The sequence below is a fragment of the Tilletiopsis washingtonensis genome (assembly GCF_003144115.1).
Source record: "Tilletiopsis washingtonensis strain MCA 4186 unplaced genomic scaffold FA09scaffold_26, whole genome shotgun sequence".
In the NCBI taxonomy this organism is placed as follows: Eukaryota; Fungi; Basidiomycota; class Exobasidiomycetes; order Entylomatales; genus Tilletiopsis; species Tilletiopsis washingtonensis.
The window spans coordinates 253,995-275,060 of NW_020312023.1; the positions used below are offsets into that span (position 1 = coordinate 253,995).

The window sequence follows — 21,066 nt, forward strand, 5'->3', positions numbered from 1 at the left end:
GCCCGGCAGCGGCGGCGGCAGCGGCGCCGGCGTGCCCGTCTCCGGGCCGCCCGGCTCGGCCTTTGCGCCGTCGCCTCGCTACGCGGCCGCGCCGCTGCCGCCGATGCAGGGCTATCCCGGCGCATCCTACGCCTCGTCCTCGTCCGCGGCGCAGCATCGCGGCCCGCCGCACCCCTCGGCGCCGCTCGCTGCGCCGCCGGGCCACCCGCACGCTGCGCCGCCGAGCCACCCGCACGCTGCGCCGCCGCCGTCCGCCGACGTCGCCTCGCCGCCGGCACGCCCGGCCGCCACCGTGTACCTGGCGACGTACAGCAACGTGCCCGTCTACGAGCTCACCGTGCGCGGCATCGCCTGCATGCGCCGCCGTGCCGACGGCTTCCTCAACGCCACGCAGATCCTCAAGATCGCCGGCGTCGAAAAGGCGCGCCGCACGAAGATCCTCGAGCGCGAGATCCTCACGGGCGAGCACGAGAAGGTGCAGGGCGGGTACGGCAAGTACCAGGGCACATGGTGAGTAGAAAGATGCGCTGCTACGACTAGCATGCAGCGTCGGCGTGCCCGTGCGTCTGGCTTGCGTCGGAGCGGCACCTGTGGGGTTGGGCGCGGGCTGGCGCGTCTCGGCTCGCACGACGCTTACACTTGCTCTCAGGATTCCGCTCGCGCGTGCCCAGGCTCTCAGCGCTCAGTTCAACGTGACGCACTTCCTGCTGCCGCTGCTCGAGCTTGATCCGACGGCGCAGGTGCCGCTCGCCGGCCCGCGCCGCCGGCCGAACCCCAACGCACCTGCTGCCAGCATGTACTACCGCACTGGTCCGGGCGCCGCACAGCTGGCAGCCAAGGCCTCTACTCCAGGCCCTGTGCCTGCCGGCTCGCCGCCGGCGCCGCTCGGACCTGGCACTGGCGGTGCACCTTCACAAGGCCCACGCTTCCTCAGTCTGCGTCCGCCGGCGCCGGGTGCACCACCGATGAGCGACATGAGCCCATCGCGATCCGACGTCGTGCCGGCCGGCGTGCCTGCCGGCACTGATGCGCGCTCGAGGGCAGCACTCGAGGCCTTCGCCAGCCACGGCTACACGCCGGCCGGCGTGCAGCTGCCGGACCTCACCGGCTACACCAGCCACATGCCGCCGACGCAGCCCAGCAACGGCAGCAGCAACAAGCGGCGTGCTCCGAGCGTCTCGCGCGACGACTCGCCCTCTCGCGCTGGGCCTGATGCCAAGCGCGCCAAGCAGCTCGTCGACGACGGCAGCGCAGCCGAGGCACCTCTGTCCACGCAAGGCCCGTCGCCCGTCAAGGACCTCAACCAGCTCGGCCGCTTCTCGCCGTCGGCATCGCTGCGTGGAGCCAGGCCCGTGAGCCGCGTGCGGCCTGGTCCGCCAGACAGCTCGGGCCTAGGCAACGGCAGCCGCTTTGCCTCGCGGCCTCACGTCGTGTCCGACTCGGAGCCCGAGCGTCGCGCTCGCGAGCTCATGACCGAGCTGTTCGTCGACGGCCAGACGGTGCCAGCCGGATCGCAGGCGCTGGAGATGCTCCTCGGCGAGCTGCCCGAGGCCTCGGCAGACGTCGTCATCGACGACCATGGCCACACTGCATTGCACTGGGCAGCAGCGCTGGCTCGTCTGCCGCTCGTCGAGCTGCTCCTCTCGCAGGCTCCGCCGCGAGGGGCCGACGTGCATGCCGGCAACCACGCCGGCGAGACGGCACTGCAGCGAGCAGTGCTCGTGACGAATGCCTACGAGGCATCGGTCTTCCCTGCGCTGCTGCATCTGCTGGGTGCGACGCTGCACACTCGCGACTTCCGCCGGCGCACGATCCTGCACCACATCGCGCTCATATGCGCGCTTCCGAAGCGTGCGGCCTCTGCGCGCTACTACCTCGCTTGCGTGCTGGACCACCTCACCCGCGTCGAAGGCGGACGCTACGCCTCTCTCGTCGATGCGCAAGACGAGGACGGCGAGACGGCACTCGGCATCGTCGCCCGCGGCGGCAATGGCAGCATGGTACGCATGCTTCTCGAAGTCGGCGCTCGCAAAGACATTGCCAACCAGCTGGGCATTCGGCCTCGCGACTGGGGCATCGAGGGCGAGGCGGGCGAGGAGACGTCGGAGCTGGCCAAGGAGCGCCCGGCCGACGCCGTCGCTGCGCTCAAGAGCGTGCCGCCGGCGCCAGTGCAGAAGAGCGCAGACGTGCAGCAGCGTGAGTGCTGCGCCGTGCGCTGTCTTTGCGCGGCGTCACTGACGATGTCTGGCCACAGAGATGAGCACGGTGCTTGCCGACCTGGCGGAGCTGTCTGCTCACGAGCTGCAGGAGAAGACTGCGGCACTGGAAGTCGTCCGAGCACACCTGCAGGCGGCAACACGCGAGCTCGGCGCTCGCCGTCGTCGGGCTGCCGAGGCGCAGCGCGACGCTGCTGTGCGCGAAGAGACGGGCATGCGCACCAACAACTTGTGGCGCATGCTGTACGCCGAGATGGGCTGGGGCACGCCTGCTCCGTCTGGCGCCATCGATGCTCATGCCCAGGAGCGCGACGCACTGGCACGCACGAGCCTCGACGAGGAGATGCAGCTGGACCAGGCTGACGCCTCTGGCTGGCCGTTCGACGGCGAGCCGAAGGACGAGCAGGAGCAGCTCGTGCGCCTGCGCTGGCTCAAGAGCTACTACGAGAAGAGCACGGCCAGCCTCGAGGAGCGCATCGGCAGCCTCGACGGCGAGAGCGTCGTCAAGCAGCGCCAGTGCCGCAAGGTCGTGGCCATGTGCTGCAACGTGCCCGAGGACCACGTGGAGGATGTGAGTGTGCTCGACGACGGGCGCAGGCCTGCTGCTCATGCTCGTGCTCAGATCCTCGACGACCTCGTCACGGCCATCGAGTCTGACCGCATGGGCGTCGATCTCGCTCGCCTGGCCGGCTTTCTGCAGCAGGTGAAGCGCAACCCGCAGGCTGGCGGACCGCCAGCGACATCGACTCGGCACAACCACCACTCGGAGCCCTGAGCGTGGCTCCTTCTCGCCGTCGATGCGACAGCGCAGGCTGCTCGCCTCTCTGCCGCAGCGACTCTCTGTCTCGCGCGCCGTGCCTCTCTCTGTCACCCTAGCAGCCCCGCCGTCTCCGCTCCAGCCCTCTCCCTGCCTCGCTGCGGACCTGTCCGTTCTCGCCGCCGTTCTGTGTCACAGAATGCATGACTTGGACTTGCAAAGAGCGAATCTTCAGGCTCTCACGACGACATCTTGTGCATCTGCGAGCGGCGGTGAGGGAGCCGGCACGGGTGGAGCGCCTCGCCGCGACGCACCTTGGTGTCCATGACCATCTTGCCGCAGATGGCGCAGATGCCGCGCTTGTAGGCGCATGCTGTGCAGCGCCGTCAGCCTCACGCCTCACGCCTCGTCCAGCCGTCTCTGGCTGCACCCACACTGGCAGTACGTGGCGCGGTCCTGCTGCGTGTTGCTGCCGCACGTCTTGCACTTGAGCGCCGTGGGTGCGTAGCGGCCCTTTGCGCTGAGCAGCTTGTTCGTCGTGCCCGGCGCCTTGCCGACGGACGTCGAGGCGCCGGGGCGCGCCGGGCCCGTCGAGGCGACGCCGACCTTGGAGCCCGAGGCGACGAGGGTGCCCTGCGCGTTGCGGTTGCGCTGCGAGGCGGCACGCGTGAGCAGGACGCCGGCCAGGCGGTGCACCTCACTCGGCTGTACAGCATGCAGGCACAGCGACGCACGAACGGGTCGGGTGCAGCAGCGCGGGCCAGGCCCTTCTTCTCGCACTTGGCGCACACCATGCTGACGCGCGATGCCGACGACGACGGCGCTCGGGCGGCGGCCGCGGCCGTCTGCGTGGTGCCGCTGCGGGTGCGGAGCTGAAGCGGCGACGCAGGCGGCAGGGCGCAGCCGCAGAGGCGAGAGCAGCGCAGATTGCGGCGCTGCGGCGCAGTCGCTAGTGTGCGCAGCAACGTGCGGCCGTTGAGGTTGAGTGACGTTCGATGGCGAGAGAGAGCGGCGGCGGCGGCGGCGGAGGAGAAGGAGGAGGAGGAGGAGGAGAAGGAGAGGGCGCGGCGGGGTGGTGGTGGTGCGAGCGCGCGCTCCAACGCGGCGCGCCTCCACCTGCCAGATCGACGCGTGCGGCTGCCCGATCTGGCGCGCCGCGCGCGCCTCGTCGCCGTGCAACGCCGCCGCGGCGCAGCCTCTCTTCCTCATCAGGCATCCTCTTCCTCATCAGGCATCCCATCCATCCACCATCGCGCATCTCTCGCCGCTCGGCGCACCCTGCCGTACCCCTTGCAGCACCCTCAACCCACACTGCACCTGCGCCATGACTCATCAAGCGCGCTGCTGCAGCGCTCGCTGCTGGCGGTGCTGAGCGCCGACGTGCGACGCAAGCGCTGCTGCAGCGCTCAGGCAGCGCGGCGGCGGCGGCGGCGCTTGCGTCGCACGCATCGACGTCGGCGCTCAGCAGCAGCGCTGCGTGCTGCTGCTGAGCGCCGACGTGCCACGCAAGCGCTGCTGCAGCGCTCAGGCAGCGCGGCGGCGGCGGCGGCGCTTGCGTCGCACGCATCGACGTCGCCTACATAAGAGCGCCCCGCTCCGAGAGCGAAGAGCCCCCCTCATCTCATCTCTTCCTCTTCCTCTCTCTGCCAACGCTTAGGACCTTCTCTCCCTCTCTCTCTCGCGCGCTGTGAGTCAGAAGGCACGCTGCAGCTTGTCTTATTGACACTGACGCTGCCCGCAGTCAGACATCATGGCTCCCGATCGTCGCCACTTCCAGCAGCGCGCCCTTCCTGCCCGCCACGCTGTGAGTCAGAATGCACGCTGCAACTTGTCTTGTTGACACTGACGCTGCCCGCAGACAGACATGGCTCTCGATCGTCGCCGCTTCCAGCAGCCCCTTCCTGCCCGCCCGGCATGGCTCGATGACGCCGCGCACGCACAGCCGCAGCGTCCGACGCCGCAGCACGCACAGCCGCAGCGTCCGACGCCGCAGCACGCACAGCCGCAGCGTCCGACGCCGTACCAGCGTCCGCAGCAGCCGGCGCCAGCAGCAACGCTCGCAAAGCGCAAGGCTCGCCGCCGTGTTCGCGGTGGCAAGCAGCGCAAGCACGTCACGGTCAACCACCAGAACACGACGTCGTACTCGGGCATTCATTCCATGACGGTGACGAACCACCAGTAGCACGTCTTTCGTCGGCTTCTCGTCTCCCTCTCTTGCCTTCTCCTCCTCCTCTCCTACATCTACTCCTGTGTCTCCCTTCTCTTTCGCAATTGAAGTGGCTTCGCTGTGCACATGAGATGTCTCGACGACGACCTGGACGAGCGGCGCGCGACGCGCGAAGGCGGAGCGCTCGCATCTGACGTCGCCGCGGCGGCGCGCGCGATGCACGCGCGCGACCTGCTTTCCGACCACCACTCTACTCCTGTCTCGCAGTCAGCCAGCGCGCGGGCCGTCGCTTCTCACCCCAGACAGCTGCCGGCGCCATCAGCATGTCGCACTGGAGCGAGCAGTCGCACCTGCTCCTCTCCAACTCGTCGCTCGGCATTCCCATCTCCTCGCTGCTCTTCGACCCCTACTCCGATCTGCTCTTCTCCGGCACGTCGCTCGGCCAGCTCGGCGCGCACTACGGCCCGCACCTGGCGCGCTACACCAGCTGCCTCGCACACGGCAGCCGTGCGCGCCCTGAGAGCGTGCGTGGCATCATCGCCGACGAGCGCCACGTCTTTACTGTGGGCGAGCGAGGCGTGCGCGCCGGCAACCGGAGGGGCGTGGCGAGGTGGGGCTGCAGCATCGCGTGAGTGGCCCGTGAGGAGAGGCAGGCAGCGCAGCGCCGACGAGGCGGCAGGCCGGCTCGCCTGTGCCTGCTCTCGTGCGCTGGTTTGAGCGGCGCCGGCCCAGCTGGCCTGCGAGAGCTGTAGCCTCGCCTCGAAGGGCGCAGTCGGCCGCCTGTCCAGCTCGTGCGCCGTGCTCAAGCGCCCGCCTCTCGCAGCTCGTCACACCCGACGCTCTCGCTCTCGTCCATCTCCTTCTCGCCCCTCTCGTCGTCGTCCGACATCATCGCATGCGGCTCGAACGCAGCACAGGGGCCGCAAGGCCAGGGCGCACGGGAGGAGGACAGCGTCATCGTGCTGAACGCCAGCGTCGGCGGCGTGGTCAGGAAGGTGAGTGTCGCGGGCTGGCGCGGAACAGATGCTAGATGGCGAGCAGCTTCCACGAGTACAGTGCGGCTCCAGGGCAAGCTGACACGCTGGCCCGCAGGCATCGTCGGACGCGCCTCTGCTCCACGTGCGGCGCACCTCGCGGCTAGTTGCCTGCGGCACGACGACGGGCCACATCCAGCTGCGCGATCCACGCTCGCTCAACGTCGAGCACCGTCTGCATGCGCATCCGGGCGGCCTCATAGATCTGCAGGGCGATGGGAATCTCTTGTGGAGCGCTGGCTGGACTGTGCGGTGAGTTGTGCTCGCGAGACTCTGCCGGAGCTCGCACTGAACGGCATCTGCAGCCTGGGACATCCTGTGCCCGAGCCGCACGTCAAGGTGCACGACGTGCGCAACATGCGCGCTCTCGTGCCCATTCCCTTTTCGGCGCCTGGCGGTCCTGCGCTGCTGGCGATCCATCCCAAGCTCAGCACGACAGTCGTCGTCGCCTCGCCCGGCGGCCAGTTCCAGATCGTCGACGTGAACAACCCTGGCGAAGGGCAGTTCTGCCAGGTCAACACGTCGAGCTATCTCACGTCGCTGGCCTTCTCGCCGTCGGCCGACTACATCGCGTTCGGCGAGGCCGACGGCTCGGTGCGACTGTGGTCGTCCGCGCCCGACGCTGCCAACTCGGGCTTGCGCTTCACTCCGTTCCATGCCAGCGCGCCAGAGGCACCTGACGTGCCCGAGCTGCCTGCGCCGGTGAACTGGAGCACAGACACGTGCGTATGCTCGTCCGACCGGCGTGTGTACATCGCTGACGCACGCACTGCAGCCCGTTGTCCAGCATCGGCATGCCCTACTTCTCCTCGCCGCTGCTCTCTTCCATTCCATACGAGCACTACTGCTCCGACGCCTCGCCTCTGTTCAATCCGCCGCGTAAGATCGACCCGACGGTGCTCTCCTCGATGCGCACCGTCGAAGGCGTCTCTTACGCGCCGCTGCCGCGGCATCTTCGCGGCAAGCGTGGCCTCATTCGTGGAGCAGGTCCTGGCGGCGCCAGCGCCGGCAACGCGATGAAGGCCGCTGGTCTCTCTGGCTCTCGTGCGCCCGAGGAGCGGAGGCGTATTGGCGTGCCGATGTTCCGCAGTGAGAAGGAGAAGGAGGCCATGAAGCGCGGCACGAACGGCATCGAGGATGACGCGACGGAGGCGCCGCTCAGCCCGGGAGAGGCAAGGGATCAGGCGATGCCGGGCTACTACGGCGTCAAGACGATCCAGTACAGCCGCTTCGGCATCGAGGACTTTGACTTTGGGTGAGTGTCGAGGAGAGACGTCGGCAAGCACGCCGATCTGACGCTTCATGCCGCTCTCAGCTTCTACAGTGCGTCGTCACGGAGCCCACGTCACGCAGAAGCACAGCTGATCGTCTCTCTTCTCCAGATAAGACGCCATACTCAGGCCTCGAGACGCACATCCAGAACTCGTACGCCAATGCACATCTGCAGGCGCTCTACTACCTCGGGCCGCTGCGGCGCATCGCCAAGGCGCACATCCTCGACGGCGCACCCGGCTGCTCGCGCGAGAACTGCCTGCTCTGCGAGGCCGGCTTCCTCTTCCGCATGCTCGAGACGGCAAAGGGCGCCAACTGCCAGGCCACCAACTTCCTCAAGGCGCTCGGCACGTCAGAGCGTGGTGAGTGCGCAGAGGGCCTGCAGCTGGAATCGTGCTGACGCGGCATGCATCTCTAGCCGCCTCGCTGGGCCTGATGGACAAGGAGGACTCGCCGAGCGCGGACACGGCGTACAGCAACCTGATCCAGACGTTCAACCGCTTCGTCCTCGACACGATCAGCCTCGAGGCCATCCTGCCGTCGGCAGCTGCGAGCTCGCGAGGCGGACAGAGCAACGTGCTCAGTCCAGCGCAGGGCCCTATCTCCAAGCTGTTCGGCCACTCGGTGCGCACACGCACGACGTGCTCGTCCTGCGGAGTCGCCGCAGATCGCGAGAGCAACTCGCACGTCGTCGACTTGATATACCCGCGCAAGGTAAGACGTGGCGATGGCTTGCCGTTGCGCAGACACTGACTGCCTCTTTGCAGGCCTTGTCGAACGAGCCGCCGCCGCCGTCGGACTTTGCTTCCATCCTGCGAGCCTCGCTGGTGCGCGAGACCGTGACGAAGTCCCACTGTCGCACGTGCGGCACGCCGGCGGCGCTGATGCGTAGTCGGCGAGAGCTGCCGCAGCGGCCGCAGCTGCCGCAGGCGCTCAGCATCAATGCGTCGGTGCACACTGCCGAGCACCTCGGCTTCTGGCTCGACGGCGTTGGTCCTGGCGCGTCGGCATCGGCCACGGCTGCCTCCGGCGGCAAGCTGCGGCGAACATTCTTGCCGCCGATGCTGGCGCTCGACGTCAACGGCGAAGACGTGCGGGCACGAGGCATCTGGGACAACGAGGAGCGCGCATCCTTTCCGGACGCGGCTATCTACGCGCTCCGCTCCATGGTCGTGCAGATTCAAGCAGACAAGGAGGCGCCGCATCTCTGCACGATCGTGCGCGTGCCGGAAGAGCCGTCGGAGGGCGAGGACAACGGAGGCAGCGCAGAACGCAAGTGGTACCTCTTCAACGACTTCCTCGTCCGGCCGCTACCCGAGCATGAGGCGCTTGGCATGCCTGGCGTGTGGAAGGTGAGCCGAGCTGCTGGCCTCGTCTCTGACTCTGCGCTGACCCTTGGCTTCAGATCCCCGCCGTGCTCTTCTTCGAGCGCATCGACTGCGAGGTCCTCGACCTGAGCCACCTGACTGCCGAGCCGGACACGAGCATCCTATGTCAGGACATCTCGATCGCCAGGTGTGTCCTCATGTGTCTGTCGCCGTCCGAGGCGATGCTCATCTGCCTCTCACAGAAGCCGAGATCCTGCGCGCGTCCGGCACACACCTCTCGATGCGAGCGAGCTGCCGAAGCCAGGCACACTGGTGGCCATTGATGCCGAGTTTGTGGCCTTGAGTATGGTCAGTCTGTGCCGTGCCCGACGTCGCGACAGCTTGCTGATCTGTTCGCCCTGCGCAGGAGGAGCTGGAAGTGCGGTCAGACGGCACGCGCTCCGTCATCCGCCCGAGCCGCCTCACGCTGGCGCGTGTGTCAGTGCTGCGCGGCGAGGGTCCAGACGAGGGCAAGCCGTTCATCGACGAGCACATCCACACGCGCGAGCCCGTCGTCGACTATCTCACGCAATTCTCCGGCATCTTGCGTGAGTCGCGGAGCTCTCACAGCGAGGACACCAGCTGACGCACGCATCGCAGAGGGCGACCTTGATCCCGCCACGTCGAAGCACACGCTCGTGCCGCTCAAGGTGGCGTACAAGAAGCTGCGCCTGCTCGTCGACATGGGCTGCATCTTCATCGGGCACGGGCTGAAGAAGGACTTCCGCATCATCAGTGCGTGGTGCCGGTCGCTCGAAGCATTCTGCGAAGCTGACACCTCTGTGCGTCATCTTCAGACATCCACGTGCCCGAGGCGCAGGTCATCGACACCGTCGACCTGTACCACAGCGCCAGCCATCCGCGCAAGCTCTCGCTGCGCTTCCTCAGCTGGTTCCTGCTCAAGCAGGACATCCAGTCGGGCACCAGTGCGTTCGAGGGGCACGACTCGATCGAGGATGCATACGCTGCGCTGCGGCTGTACCGCATGTACGAGTCGTTCGAGAAGGACGGCCGGCTTGCCGACGTCATGGAGGACCTGTACGACGAGGGACGCAGGGTAGTGAGTCCCGCTCGCGTGCCTCTTCGCCTAGCTCGAAGCTGACGCGGGCTGCACAGAACTGGAAGCCGCCATCCTCGGCCGCACCCACGGCAATGGACGCAGAGGCAGCTGCACTCGCATCGCAAGGCGCATGGCCGTCATTGACATGAGATCTCACTGTCGCATTGAGAGAGAGAGAGAAACGCCCACGGCGCTGCTGCTGCTCGCCCGGCGCCTTTTGCGTGTGTCGAGACGACTACTTGCCCAGCGCCGGGAACTCCGTCTTGCTGGCGAGCTGCACGGGCACCTGAGGCGGCGCCGCTCCTCGGCCTCGTCCTCGGCCGCCTCTGTCTGCTCCACGCCCTCGGCCATCGCCTCTGCCGCGACCGCTGCCACGCGCGCCCGAGCCGTAGCCCTCGCTGCTCTCGGCATGCGCGTACGCCTTGTAGTTGGTCTTCCACAGCTCGTCGGCCTTCTCGGCGTCCCAGTCGCGCCGTCCGGAGCGCTCGAGCTTGCGTGCTGCATTCGCCTCTCGCTCCGAGGTAATGGCAGCCTGCAGCAGAAGGGGGCTGTGATCAGCGGCCGAGTCGGCTCTCTCGCAAGCAGTGCTCGGGCCACTCACCAGCTTTGCTCGATCTCTCTCCTCCTTCTCTCGCGCATTCTTCCTCTCCTCTTCCTCGCGCGCCTTCTTTTCACGCTTGGCTTCCTCCTCCCTGGCGCGCTCCTGCTGACGCCGCTCGTCCTCCTTCTTCGTGCGCTCGCTGTAGGCGCGCGTGTCCTCGTCGACGGCCTCGCGGCGCCGCATGATCTGCTCGTTGGCCAGCCGAGCACGTGCCATCTTTGCCTCGAGCTCTTCGGGCGACAGACGGGTGTGCGCAGGCCCACCGGTCGTGTGGCGTGTGCGGTTCAGGTATGCTGCACAGCAGAGTCAGCGACGTGGGGGAGAGCGTGCGGCGTGCCACTCACATGGCTGCTTCGGCCGCTCAGCGCTGACGGGCACAAGCGCTGCGGCATTGCCGTCAGCAGGAGCTGCAGCTGGCTCTGCGGCAGCGCTCTGTGCAGGTGTGACGTTGCTGCTTTGCAAAGTGCTCGGCCCAGCAGCGCCTTGCTGCTTGCGCATGGCTCGCGGCGCTGTCGGCACCTTGCCGCCGCGTGAGGGCTGCTTTGGCGAGGCCGCTGCAGAGACCGTGACATCTGCCGGCGCAGGAGACGTGGCTGGCGAGCCTTGCGATGCAGCTGCTGCTGGCGGCGACTGCGGTGCCTGCGAGCTGGACGTGGCTGGCGCGGCTGGCGGCGAGCTGGACTTGGCCGGAGCAGCATCGGACGGCGCTACAGCGGCGACATCTGCAGCGCCGAGCTCGGACTCGGGCGCATGAGAAGAAGGCGATGCCGGCATGCCGAGCAGTGCTTCTGTGCAGCGGCTGCGGTGCAGGGCGAGGGGTGGAGGTGGTGGGAAGCGCACGTGCAGGTGGATCGGCGAATTGGCCTTGGTCCACCTCAATCTCCGGCGCCGCCGAGCCGCGACGCTAGCGCTAGCGCCGCGCCGCCGCCGCCGTCAGGCACCGCTCCGCCGCACGAGCCGCCGGCACCTGAGCGGCCGCCGCCTTGAGCTTGCGTCAAGATGCCGCGGCCGCGAGCTCAAAAGGCCGGGCTCGCCGGCGTGTCGTGTGCATCCGCCCATCACACCGCAACATGAGACTGTCAGGCATCTCGCAGCTGGCCGCAGCAGCCGTGGCGCTGCTCGGCCCCGCTGCGGCCTGCCCCGGCGTCGACCACGGCGCCCCGGCGCGGCGCAGCGACCGCATGGCGACGCAGCCCAGCGGCGGCGCCAGTCTGCTGCGCCCGCTGCGCTGGGGCGACGTGCAGATCCTCGCCACGACGGACATCCACGGCTGGTATCAGGGCCACCTCAAGGCCTCGCAGCCCGAGCCCAACTACTCGGGCGACTGGGGCGACTTTGCCTCGTTCGTCCAGCACATGTGCGCCCAGGCCGACCGCCGCGGCGTCGATCTGCTGCTCGTCGACTCGGGCGACTTGCACGACGGCGCGGGCCTCAGCGATGGCTTTCCGGCGGGCCAGGGCCCAGACGGGCACGTCTCGAACCAGTTCCACAGCATGGTTCGCTACGACGCACTCTCGCCGGGCAACCACGAGCTCTACGTCTACGCCAACGCGCTCGACACGTTCCAGAACTTCCGTCCGCAGCAGCACGGCCGCTACCTCAGCAGCAACGTCAACATCACCTACGCGCCGCACGGTACGGGTGCCAACGTCACCGAGCCGATGGGCGAGCGCTTCGTCAAGTTCCGCACCAAGCACGGGCGCCGCGTCACGTCGCTCGGCGTGCTCTTCAACTTCACTGGCGCAGCTGCGGGTCTGACTGTGCAGGATCCGGCACGCATGGTGCAGGAGCAGTGGTTCGGCGAGGCGATCCAGGAGCGGCCCGACTTCTTCCTGCTCGTCGGCCACATGCCCGTGCGCAAGGACCAGTGGCCCACGGTGCTGGCGCCGATCCGCAAGCTGCATCCCGACACGCCCATCTTCATCGCTGGCGGCCACACGCACATTCGCGACACGGTCGTCTATGACCAGGCTGCGGTCGGCATCGAGAGCGGCAGGTACCTCGAGACCATCGGCTGGCTGGCTGCCAATCTGACGCGAGGCGACAATGGCGTAGCGCCAAAGACGACCTTCTCGCGCTCGTACATCGACGCCAACCGTCGCAACTACGCTTTTCACGCAGGCCTGTCGGAGCAGCGTCTCGACACGCCTCTTGGCCGCCACATCACGACGGCGATGGGTCGCGTCGCAAAGGACTGGAACCTGACTCAAGGTGAGGCATGACAGGTGAATTGGTAGAGCGCCGCTGACTCATGTCGCTTGCAGTGTACGGCACCGCTCCACAAGTCAGTGCCAGACGGCAGTACGAACTCTGGCTTGCGCTGACAGTACTTTGTGCCAGGACTACTACCTCGACCGCACCTCACCAGACAGTCCGAGTAGCCTTCTGCGCCTCCTGAGCCAGCAGGTGCTTCCGACGGTCATCTCGTCGAGCAACCCTGAGCGAAAGGGCGTGCCGAACCTCGTGCTTGCAAACTCGGGCAGCCAGCGATTCGATGTGTATGCCGGTCCTTTTTCGCACGACGACCAGGTGAGCCGGCGCGTCGTTCGACCGTGCTTGGCCGGCGCCTCACCACAGCGCCGCACAGTACATCGTGTCGCCCTTCATCGACGCCTTCCTCTTCCTGCGCGACGTGCCGTACAAGTACGCCTCTCAGCTCATCGGCAAGCTGAACGGCGACGCAACGGCGCAAGCCAACTCGCGCCGCAGCGGCGAGTCGGGCTCTTCTTCTGCGGCGGCCCGCTCCGCCTATGCGCGTGGCGAAGTCGACTACATCTTCAATGACTGGCGCCGAGAGCAGTACGAGCGAGCACAGGCTGATCTCGAGGCACTTGACCGACGTGCCGATGAGCAGCGAACGCTGGGCTACAGCACCAAGGACGATATGGGCACGGACGGCGACGACACGGAGGTGAGTGGGCCCTCAAATCAGCGGAGGCTTAGCCAGCAGCAGCTCATCCTCTCTCGCCACTGCAGCACGTCGCACTGCCCTACGCTCGCCAGCCTGACTACGTCGCCTCGCCGCTGACGGGCAACAGCACGGCGGCACAGCCTGACAGTACGTGCTTCGCAGTGTGCTGAAGTTGCTCGAGCTGACAGCCTGCCGCAGCGCTCGTCGATGTCATCTTCGGTGAGTTGCGCCTGCGAGCCTGCGCTCTGCCTCGAGCTTCAGTGACTGATGCCCGCCTCTCCCAGTCGACTTCATCCTCTCCTCGGTCGTGCGCTTGCTGAACGGCATGCAGAGCGAGCACGTCTACTCGAACGGCGACGCAAAAAACTACACTGCCCTCACGACGCAGGACCTCTATCCGCAATATGCCCGCGCCGCATGGGAGCAGTAGCAAGACGGAAGGACGGACGGAGGATTGCTGGAATAATGTAAATGCTTCATGCCGCTCCTGTCTCTGTCCGTGTCCGAGCTGCCTCGCCGACTGGCCCGAGAAGTGGCGCTTGCTCGCCGCTGAGACGCGCTGCCTTGTCCACTTCTGCGTCCCAATTCGTTCGACTGATCAGCGCCAAGGACATCGCCGCTCCGAACGCGAGCGCGATTGTGAGGCCCGTCCAGAGACCGTGCAGGCCGGCTTGCATCGGGCCGAACGTCAAGAAGAGGCCTATTGGGATGCCAATGACGCTGGAGTGAGGCAGCCATGTCAGCAAGCTGCGCAGGAGGAAAGAGGAGGGGAGCAGAGCGGAGAGGAGAGGCGCGGAAGCGGCGTGGCGCGTCACGTGCATGGAAAGCCACATTCCTCGGGCCGCCGAGATAGTCCGAGCGAGGCGCGCTACCCTGTCAACACTTGACCATCATCTCGCTCCTCTCTCGCAGCGTCTCCACTCCCACTTCCGCACCCTCATTCAGCATGAAGTTCTCCTTCGCCCTCTTCGCCGCCGCTGCTGCCTTCGTCGGCTCGGCTGTCGCGCTCGACGCGCAGCCCACCGCTGCGCCCGTCGCCAGGCGCCAGCAGACGACGCCCGACGCCTCGCAGATCGCGCAGCTCCTGTCGGGCCAGGACGTGTCGCAGGTGCTCGCACAGGCGTCGAGCGCGCTGCAGAACCCGGCCATTGCCTCGTATCTCGGCGCCAACCCCGGCCTCGTCTCGTCTGTGATTGCGGCGCAGGAGCCGGCGCTCGTGAGCGCCGTTGGTACTGCCTCCGCCCAGGTGAGAGCCGTCGTGGGGATCGCCTTCGGCCAGGTCTGACCCTCCGCCCAGGCCATCATCTCGCAGGCCACGGCGGCGCTCAGCTCGGCGGCGCAGAACGCCACCTCGACGACGACGACGCGTCGGCCGAACGGCGCCATGGGCCTCTCGGCCAACGCTGCCGGCGCTGGCCTCGCCGTCGGAGCCGCCGTGCTCGCCGTCGCCGCGCTCTAGAGCAGCTCGTGCATGTCACCGTGCGTCTCTGCGCGCCTTTCTCCGGAGCTCCACGTGTCGCGCAGTGCAATGATACCCCTGCTACGACCGAGAGCCACAGACGCGTACCGCGAGGAGAGGAGAGGGAGAAGAGAAGGGACTCACTAGTATGCGATCATGTTCAGCGCAGCCGATGCGCTCTGGCGCCCCGTGCCGCGCAGCACACCGCCGGCAACGCCGCAGATGGCATCTGCGACCTGCGCCCGAAGCGTCAGCAGAGCACAGCGAGACGCACGCGATTCGCACGCACCTGGAAGAGCGCGAGCAGCGGCAGAATGTCCCGCACGAGCGCGACGGTGCGCTCGTCGCTCGTGAAGAACGAGCCCCACGTGTCGCGCAGGGCGATGAACACGAGCGAGTTGAAGAGGCCAGCGAGGACCGAGAGCCAGAGACTCGTCTCGGCTGCTCGCTTCGCGTCGTGCGGCAGTGAGGCGCCGAGCAGGTTGCCGATGCGCACAGCAGCGGCTGAAGCGAAGGTCAGCGCACGTGGGAAAATGCTGCATGTCAAGCTGCTCACCGGTGCTGAGGGCATATGCCAGCTGATAAGAAATATTGCTAGAGGTGAGTAGGATCTGCAGAGGCGTCAGCGAGCGTCTTCTGCTTCAGCATGCTGTGCTCACCGACTGCGCTGCCAAGGCAAAGGTGCCGAGGCGGCTCGTCAGAAGCGCGACGATCTGCGCTCGGATGCTGCGATGAGCAGAGACGCATGAGATCTGCGAGGCTGAGCTACTCACTTCCCAGGACCACCACTCTAAGCCGACGCTGATGCTGGAAGCCGCACCGATGCGAGCCAGCGGGCCCAGGTCGCGGAACGCAGCAGCGCTCCAGCCGCTCCACTCGACGCGGCTGAAGAAGCAGATCTGCAGCGCGCCGAGCAGCAGCGAGGCCCAGAGAAATGCGACGATGGCGATGGGCGCGCCGATGAAGCCGATGCGCGGCACGAGGATGATCTGCAGCGCAATGTTGAGCGGCGTCGTGACGAGCAGCACGAGCGTCGGTGCGAAGAAGAAGCCCTCGGCCTGCAGGTAGCGCCGTGCAATTTCGAAGCCGGCGTAAGCTGGCAGGCCGAGACTGAGTATTTGCAGGTACCGCCCCGCCAGTGCGCTGACCTCTGCGTCTTGGCCAAGCAGCAGCAGCAGCCGCTCCGTATTCAGCCAGACGGCGAGCACAGGCAGCAGCAGCACGCCGATGAGAAGCATCATGCGCTGCGCCCAGATGCCCATCGTGCGCGGATTCGACGAGTAGACGGGCGGCAGCACCGTGTCGAGTGCGCCGACGAAGCCGGCCAGCATCGCGAAGCCCGACACGTTGGCCGTCATGTTGCTCAGCGCCGCCGCGGCGAGCTCGGTGGTGCCGAGATGGCCGATCGAGACGATGCCGGCGGCGTTGTTGGACATCTCGAGCAGGTGCGTGCCCCAGATCGGCAGCGTCGAGCGCAGAATCAGCGCGGCCTCGAGCCGCCACGGATGTGAGCGCCCTTCGTGCGAGAGCGACGAGATGGGCTGTGCGGCGCCAGTCAGATCGGGCATGCCCGCTGTCCGGCCGTCTCTCCACTCACGGCAGCCTCGAGCGTCGGCTCTGCCCAGCGTGCGATGCGGTCCCACGCACTGCCCTGCTCTGCCCGTGGCGCCGCCTCATCGGCCTCGTCGCCCTCCTCTGCGTCGCCTTCGGACAGCGCATCCTCCTCGCGCCTGCGCCGTGCCCACGTGCGCACGTCGCCGGGCGCGGCGCTGTAGGCGGTGCTCGTGCTGGCCGACGAGGCGGCAGAGAGGCGCCGCTCGCGGTCGTGTGCGGAAACTGCACCGCGGGGCTGGAAGGGCGCGGAGGACATGGCCGCGGCGCGAGAGGAGGAGGATGTGGGAAGGAAAGCGGCGAGCCCGCCTGAGAGGCGCGCGCGCCGTGCCGGCGCGACGTCGCGCCGGCGGGTGGAGGCGCCGCTTGTCCTCGGAAGTCGGCCGCAAGCTCAAGGCGCGCCTCTCCGCACCGCCCACGGCGCATTCTGCCTCGTGCTTCCCGTCCACATCTACCTCCAGCACCCTCCGCCTCACTCGCAGCTGGCACCTCGCTCACCTCACAACGGCCACTCCATGAGCGCTGCGCCACTGCCGGCCCTGCCGCGCTTGCTGCTGCATCGCACGCGCCTCAGCAAGGCCAGGCTCGCGACGGGCCGCCTCTCGCTGCCGCTGGCGGCACAGTGCAGCTCGCCGGCTGCACAGGCGCCTCGTGCTGCGCACCAGCCCGCAGCATCGACGAGTGCAGCGGCAGCGCATGCCTGCGCCGGCCGTGGCGCGGATGTGCGAGGCGTGCGCGCAGACGCTGCCGAGGCGAGCTCGCGGCGGCAGCCAGCCTTGCTTCGCGCCCGCACAGGCTCCTCCGGGCGGCCTCCGTGCGGCGCCCAGTGCTACAGCACAGACGCTTCGGCTGGCGCTTCGAGTAGCCACGCCGCCGAAGCCGCCGCTCCAGCACCGTACGACGTGCTCTTCTGCGGCACCGACGACTTTGCTGCGACGGTCCTGGCTCGGCTGATCGCCACGCCGTCGCTGTACTCCTCCATCGCCGTGCTCGTACCGCCAGCACCTCGGCCTTCCACTCGCGCCAAACGCATCCTTCCGACTCGGCCAGTCGCCGAGCTAGCCGAGCAGCACGGCCTGACAGTACACGTACTGCCGCCGGGCGGTGTGCAGGACTTCGAAGTCCCGCCCACGAGCGCCTCTTCTCTCCTTCTCACTGCGTCGTTCGGCCATCTGCTGCCGGCCTCCATGATGGCACAATGGCCAGAAAGGCACCGCCTCAACGTGCATCCTTCTCTCCTGCCGCTGCTGCGAGGAGCTGCGCCGATCCAGTGGGCCATCGCTCGGCGACAGCAGACGGGAGTGTCCATCCAGGAGCTCGGCGAGAGGTTCGACACTGGCCGACTGCTGTGCCAGACGCCCGTGACGACAGACACAGACGCAGACTTTACCTCTACAAAGGCGGTGCTAGCAGATGCTGCAGCAGGCCTGCTCGTTCAGACGCTCGGTGATCTGCCTCGTCTCAGCGCCGAGGCTCAGCCGCAGAGCGGGCCCTCTTCCGTCGCGCCCAAACTGCAGCGCAAGCACTCGCTCGTCGACTGGAGTGCCTCAGTCACAGACGTGCTAGCGCGGCAACGAGCGTTCTCCTACCTTTTTCCCCTGCACACCGTCTTCCGCGGCAAGTCAGTGCAGCTGCACGAGTTCACCGCCTGGCCTGCACATCTCAAGATGCCGAAGGTCATGCGCGAGGAGACGACGCCAGTCGGCGAGGCTCTCATCACGGAGCACGGCATCGTCGTCAAGTGTGGCGCTGGGCACGAGGAAGAGACGCAGGCTCTGCTCATCACGTCGCTCCAGACGGAGGGCAGGAAACAGCAGTCGGCGTTCGGCTGGGCCGTCGGCTTTGCTCTGCCGACGGATTCGGCCTCGCGGACGCTCGGCTACAAGCCGGCTCGCTTTGGCGAGGCAGTGACTGCCAAGTCATAAATTACATGATCATGCATCATGATGCAAGCGTGTGCCGCCGGGCGATGAGCAGAACGAAGGCCAGCTACTGCTCGTATTCGCCGTTCGCGAAGGCTGCTTCAGGGTAGTAGCGCGCGCGGACAGTCCTGCCGCCGAAGAGGCGCCTGTGAGAGGTGGGCGGGCGTCAGCGGATGGCTCCATGCCAGGCACAGCCGCCTCGCACGCACCCATCGAGTTCCTTGACGCATCTATAAGCGCCCGCATGCCCGGAGAAGAGCACAAAGATGCGGACCTTGGTGCCCGACTCGCTGGGCCAGATGGCGACGCGCTGCACGAAGCCGTGCTTCGCGCATTCGTCGCCTAGCAAGGCTGCATGTCAGCGATGGCTGTGCAGAGGCGGAGAGAGCGACTACTGACCGACATCACCAGGCAGATCGTCGTCGACGTCCTCGGGAGAGATCATGTCCTCGAGCAGCACCACGACGCTCGGCTGACAGCACCAAGATCAGCTTGCTGCATCGCACGAGCAGCGTGCGTCACTCACTTCGCCATACTGTTCCCTCTCCTTCTTGCGTGCCGCCGCCGCCTCGGGATTCAGGATCATGCCTCTCGCCGCAGTGCTAGTGTTCGTGCTCTCCTCCTTGCCCTTCCATCTCTGCCCATCCTTCGCCTTGGCCGCCATCAGCGGCTGCGAAATGCCCTTGTTGCCCTCTGCGCCCAGACCTTGGCCCGCAACCCAGCCTTGCGCCTCCATCATGCGCTTCGCAAAGCCCTTCTGATCGCGAGGCTTCGGCGGCGCCGCGTCGGCTGATGCAGCAGGAGGCTGCCACACGAGTCCGGTCTTGCCCAGCGCACTGTTTGCGCTACTGGCACCTGCGGCCTGCGCAGAGCCAAGACGTGCTGCAATCGCAGCTGCCGCAGCCTGGCGAGCTGCAAAGTCGCCAGAGCTGCTCGAATGCGCTGCAATAGATGGAGAAGAGGCAAGCGCGAGCCCAGGTGGCGGTGGCGGCGGAGGTCCTGGCGGCGGACCAGGAGGTGGACCAGGCGGCGGCGGTCCAGATGCAGCACGCTCGAGAGCGGGCCGCTCTGGTGCTCCGCTATTCGAAGCTGCAGCGCTTTGTGCAGCCTGAGAGCGAGCTACGCGCAGAGCGTACGCCTCGTCGCCCGTCAGTGCTCTCGGCGGAGCCGCGGTCGATGGCGGAGGATACTCGGAGGCGGGAGTCGAGAGTGCGGACGGTGCTGGACGAGGCGGAGAGGTGGGCGGAGTGATTGAGAGATACGGCTTGTCGTCGTTGTCGTCGATGTTCATGCCTGCGAATGGCGTCGGTCGCGGAGCAGCAGCTGGGTACAGCCCTGGCGGTGGTGCGAACCGAGCTGTGCGGCAACACGTCGTGAGCTTCGCTCTGCCAAAACGCGCCCGTCCGCGACTCACCGAAGCGTTCATTCCTCTCTCGATCGCCCGACGCAGCAGCAGCCTCGACCTCCATCGGCAAGCCCTGCATCGCACGCTCGCGAGCAAAGCGCGCAGCCCGCCTACTGGAGCGCAGAACGATGTAGTCTGAGTAGGTATTGGGCGTGCGGGGATCGTAGTCGGCATCCAGCTCCATCGCCGGATCGACGATGCGCTTTTGCCGCTGTCAAGAGCAAGAGCGGGCATCAGTGAGATGCCCTCACGCTGCTGCTGCTCTGTCCGGCGCCTCACCTTCTTGCCCCTGCCCCTCTCGGTCTGTCTGAAGCCGTTCACATCATCGTCCTCTTCCTCCTCTGCCCGCGCGCCGCCCTTTCCCTCTCCTCGCCGATACGCTGCATCTGCCGCTCGCGCCGCATCTGCCTCAAGCTCATGCTGCGGGATGACCATCGACGGCGCTTGCAGCACCTGCGGCACCGCCAGCTCGGCGGCTGGGCCTTTGGGCACGGGTGCGGGCAGCGTGCTGGCTGGCAGTGGCTGCGAAGTCGGCGGCGAGGCTTCTTGCGAGGAACTAGCAGCTGGAGCAGCACTTTTGCTGTTCAGAGCGTGTGCCGTATATGCGCGTCCCAGAGCGCTTCCCGACGGCGTAGCATGCACATCGGTGCCTTCGTCTGCTGCGTCCGCAAAGGCGCTGGCGACGGACATGGGCCGTGCGGCTGATGCGCCGAGGTTGACAGCGCTGCCGACGCGCTTGATGGGCGTCTGCTTTGGACGCACACGGGGCGCAAAGCGCAGCGAAGCAGACCAGTTGCCGCTCGCCGGCGTGCCCGCCGCTGCGACAGGCCCAGCGCCGTCGCCCTGACCGCTGCTGCTGCCTGCATCCTGCTGCTGCTGCGCCGCCGCGGCAGGGGCATCTTCAGGAAGAGGGTCATGCGTGAGGCTCAACTCTGCGTGGGACATCCAGGGCACGCGGGCGGAATACCTGAGGATTGCTGTGCATGTGCCGGCGTCGCTGGTGCTGCGGCAGCACTGGAGGAAGGCGTGGCGGGCCCGAAGATGCCTGCGTATAGGGAGGACGCAGAGGCGGAGAGCCCGGGCGGAGGCGCAGAGTGCGCAGCCGAGGCGTCGGCGGCCGAGTTGGGCATGCTGCCTGACGCCGAGATCTGAGGCGTGCTGCTGGGTGGACAGGAGGTGGTGGTGGTGCGCAAGGAAGTGAGCACCGCGGCGATCCCCATGCTCGAGGCGCGCGCCGGGCGCCAAAGCGAGCCGCGGCTCTTCTCGCTTCGCCTCGGCGCCCGC

At 67.4% G+C, this 21,066-nt stretch overlaps 9 protein-coding genes across 9 annotated transcripts; 5 read left to right on the forward strand and 4 right to left on the reverse strand.

Annotated features, from left to right (window-relative positions):
* Window positions 1–103: 103 nt before the first annotated feature.
* Window positions 104–3,189, forward strand: FA09DRAFT_323368 (hypothetical protein; the record flags this gene model as incomplete). The annotated part of the gene is made up of 4 exons (XM_025741087.1): window positions 104–510; window positions 650–2,196; window positions 2,255–2,789; window positions 2,830–3,189. The coding sequence occupies 4 exons, from the start codon at window positions 104–106 to the stop codon at window positions 2,921–2,923; spliced, it is 2,583 nt and encodes an 860-aa protein (XP_025595208.1). The 3' UTR covers window positions 2,924–3,189.
* A 23-nt stretch (window positions 3,190–3,212) lies between these two features.
* On the reverse strand, window positions 3,213–3,767 carry FA09DRAFT_341648 (hypothetical protein; the record flags this gene model as incomplete). The annotated part of the gene is made up of 4 exons (XM_025744477.1): window positions 3,213–3,233; window positions 3,288–3,346; window positions 3,408–3,624; window positions 3,708–3,767. 4 exons carry the CDS (start codon window positions 3,765–3,767, stop codon window positions 3,213–3,215), a joined length of 357 nt encoding a protein of 118 aa, XP_025595209.1.
* Window positions 3,768–4,421: 654 nt separating this feature from the next.
* FA09DRAFT_332582 (hypothetical protein) lies at window positions 4,422–5,264 on the forward strand. Its single transcript, XM_025743515.1, has 3 exons — window positions 4,422–4,660; window positions 4,715–4,777; window positions 4,832–5,264. Exons 2-3 carry the CDS (start codon window positions 4,724–4,726, stop codon window positions 5,153–5,155), a joined length of 378 nt encoding a protein of 125 aa, XP_025595210.1. The 5' UTR covers window positions 4,422–4,660; window positions 4,715–4,723; the 3' UTR covers window positions 5,156–5,264.
* Window positions 5,265–5,379: 115 nt separating this feature from the next.
* On the forward strand, window positions 5,380–10,031 carry FA09DRAFT_332583 (hypothetical protein). Its single transcript, XM_025743516.1, has 15 exons — window positions 5,380–5,768; window positions 5,964–6,135; window positions 6,233–6,426; window positions 6,480–6,896; window positions 6,950–7,429; window positions 7,490–7,497; window positions 7,557–7,808; window positions 7,865–8,160; window positions 8,214–8,798; window positions 8,852–8,961; window positions 9,017–9,122; window positions 9,181–9,361; window positions 9,414–9,548; window positions 9,611–9,873; window positions 9,930–10,031. Exons 1-15 carry the CDS (start codon window positions 5,464–5,466, stop codon window positions 10,020–10,022), a joined length of 3,597 nt encoding a protein of 1,198 aa, XP_025595211.1. The 5' UTR covers window positions 5,380–5,463; the 3' UTR covers window positions 10,023–10,031.
* On the reverse strand, window positions 9,996–11,309 carry FA09DRAFT_363343 (hypothetical protein). Its single transcript, XM_025745577.1, has 3 exons — window positions 10,819–11,309; window positions 10,475–10,767; window positions 9,996–10,405 (listed from the first exon to the last, which is right to left on the reverse strand). Exons 1-3 carry the CDS (start codon window positions 11,246–11,248, stop codon window positions 10,109–10,111), a joined length of 1,020 nt encoding a protein of 339 aa, XP_025595212.1. The 5' UTR covers window positions 11,249–11,309; the 3' UTR covers window positions 9,996–10,108.
* Window positions 11,310–11,543: 234 nt separating this feature from the next.
* Window positions 11,544–13,871, forward strand: FA09DRAFT_332586 (hypothetical protein; the record flags this gene model as incomplete). Its single annotated transcript, XM_025743517.1, has 7 exons — window positions 11,544–12,685; window positions 12,739–12,758; window positions 12,815–13,003; window positions 13,062–13,385; window positions 13,451–13,532; window positions 13,584–13,604; window positions 13,670–13,871. Coding segments are annotated over 7 exons (1,924 nt in total), but the record flags the coding sequence as incomplete, so codon positions are not given.
* FA09DRAFT_332587 (MATE efflux family protein) lies at window positions 13,832–16,733 on the reverse strand. Its single transcript, XM_025743518.1, has 7 exons — window positions 16,442–16,733; window positions 15,618–16,385; window positions 15,504–15,557; window positions 15,401–15,455; window positions 15,134–15,348; window positions 14,989–15,080; window positions 13,832–14,105 (listed from the first exon to the last, which is right to left on the reverse strand). The coding sequence occupies exons 1-7, from the start codon at window positions 16,712–16,714 to the stop codon at window positions 13,862–13,864; spliced, it is 1,701 nt and encodes a 566-aa protein (XP_025595214.1). The 5' UTR covers window positions 16,715–16,733; the 3' UTR covers window positions 13,832–13,861.
* Window positions 16,734–16,926: 193 nt separating this feature from the next.
* Window positions 16,927–18,474, forward strand: FA09DRAFT_332590 (Formyltransferase). The gene has a single exon (XM_025743519.1). The coding sequence runs from the start codon at window positions 16,971–16,973 to the stop codon at window positions 18,378–18,380; it is 1,410 nt and encodes a 469-aa protein (XP_025595215.1). The 5' UTR covers window positions 16,927–16,970; the 3' UTR covers window positions 18,381–18,474.
* On the reverse strand, window positions 18,445–20,912 carry FA09DRAFT_341656 (hypothetical protein; the record flags this gene model as incomplete). The annotated part of the gene is made up of 7 exons (XM_025744478.1): window positions 18,445–18,523; window positions 18,587–18,719; window positions 18,777–18,849; window positions 18,904–19,733; window positions 19,792–19,993; window positions 20,062–20,681; window positions 20,750–20,912. 7 exons carry the CDS (start codon window positions 20,910–20,912, stop codon window positions 18,445–18,447), a joined length of 2,100 nt encoding a protein of 699 aa, XP_025595216.1.
* Window positions 20,913–21,066: the final 154 nt, after the last annotated feature.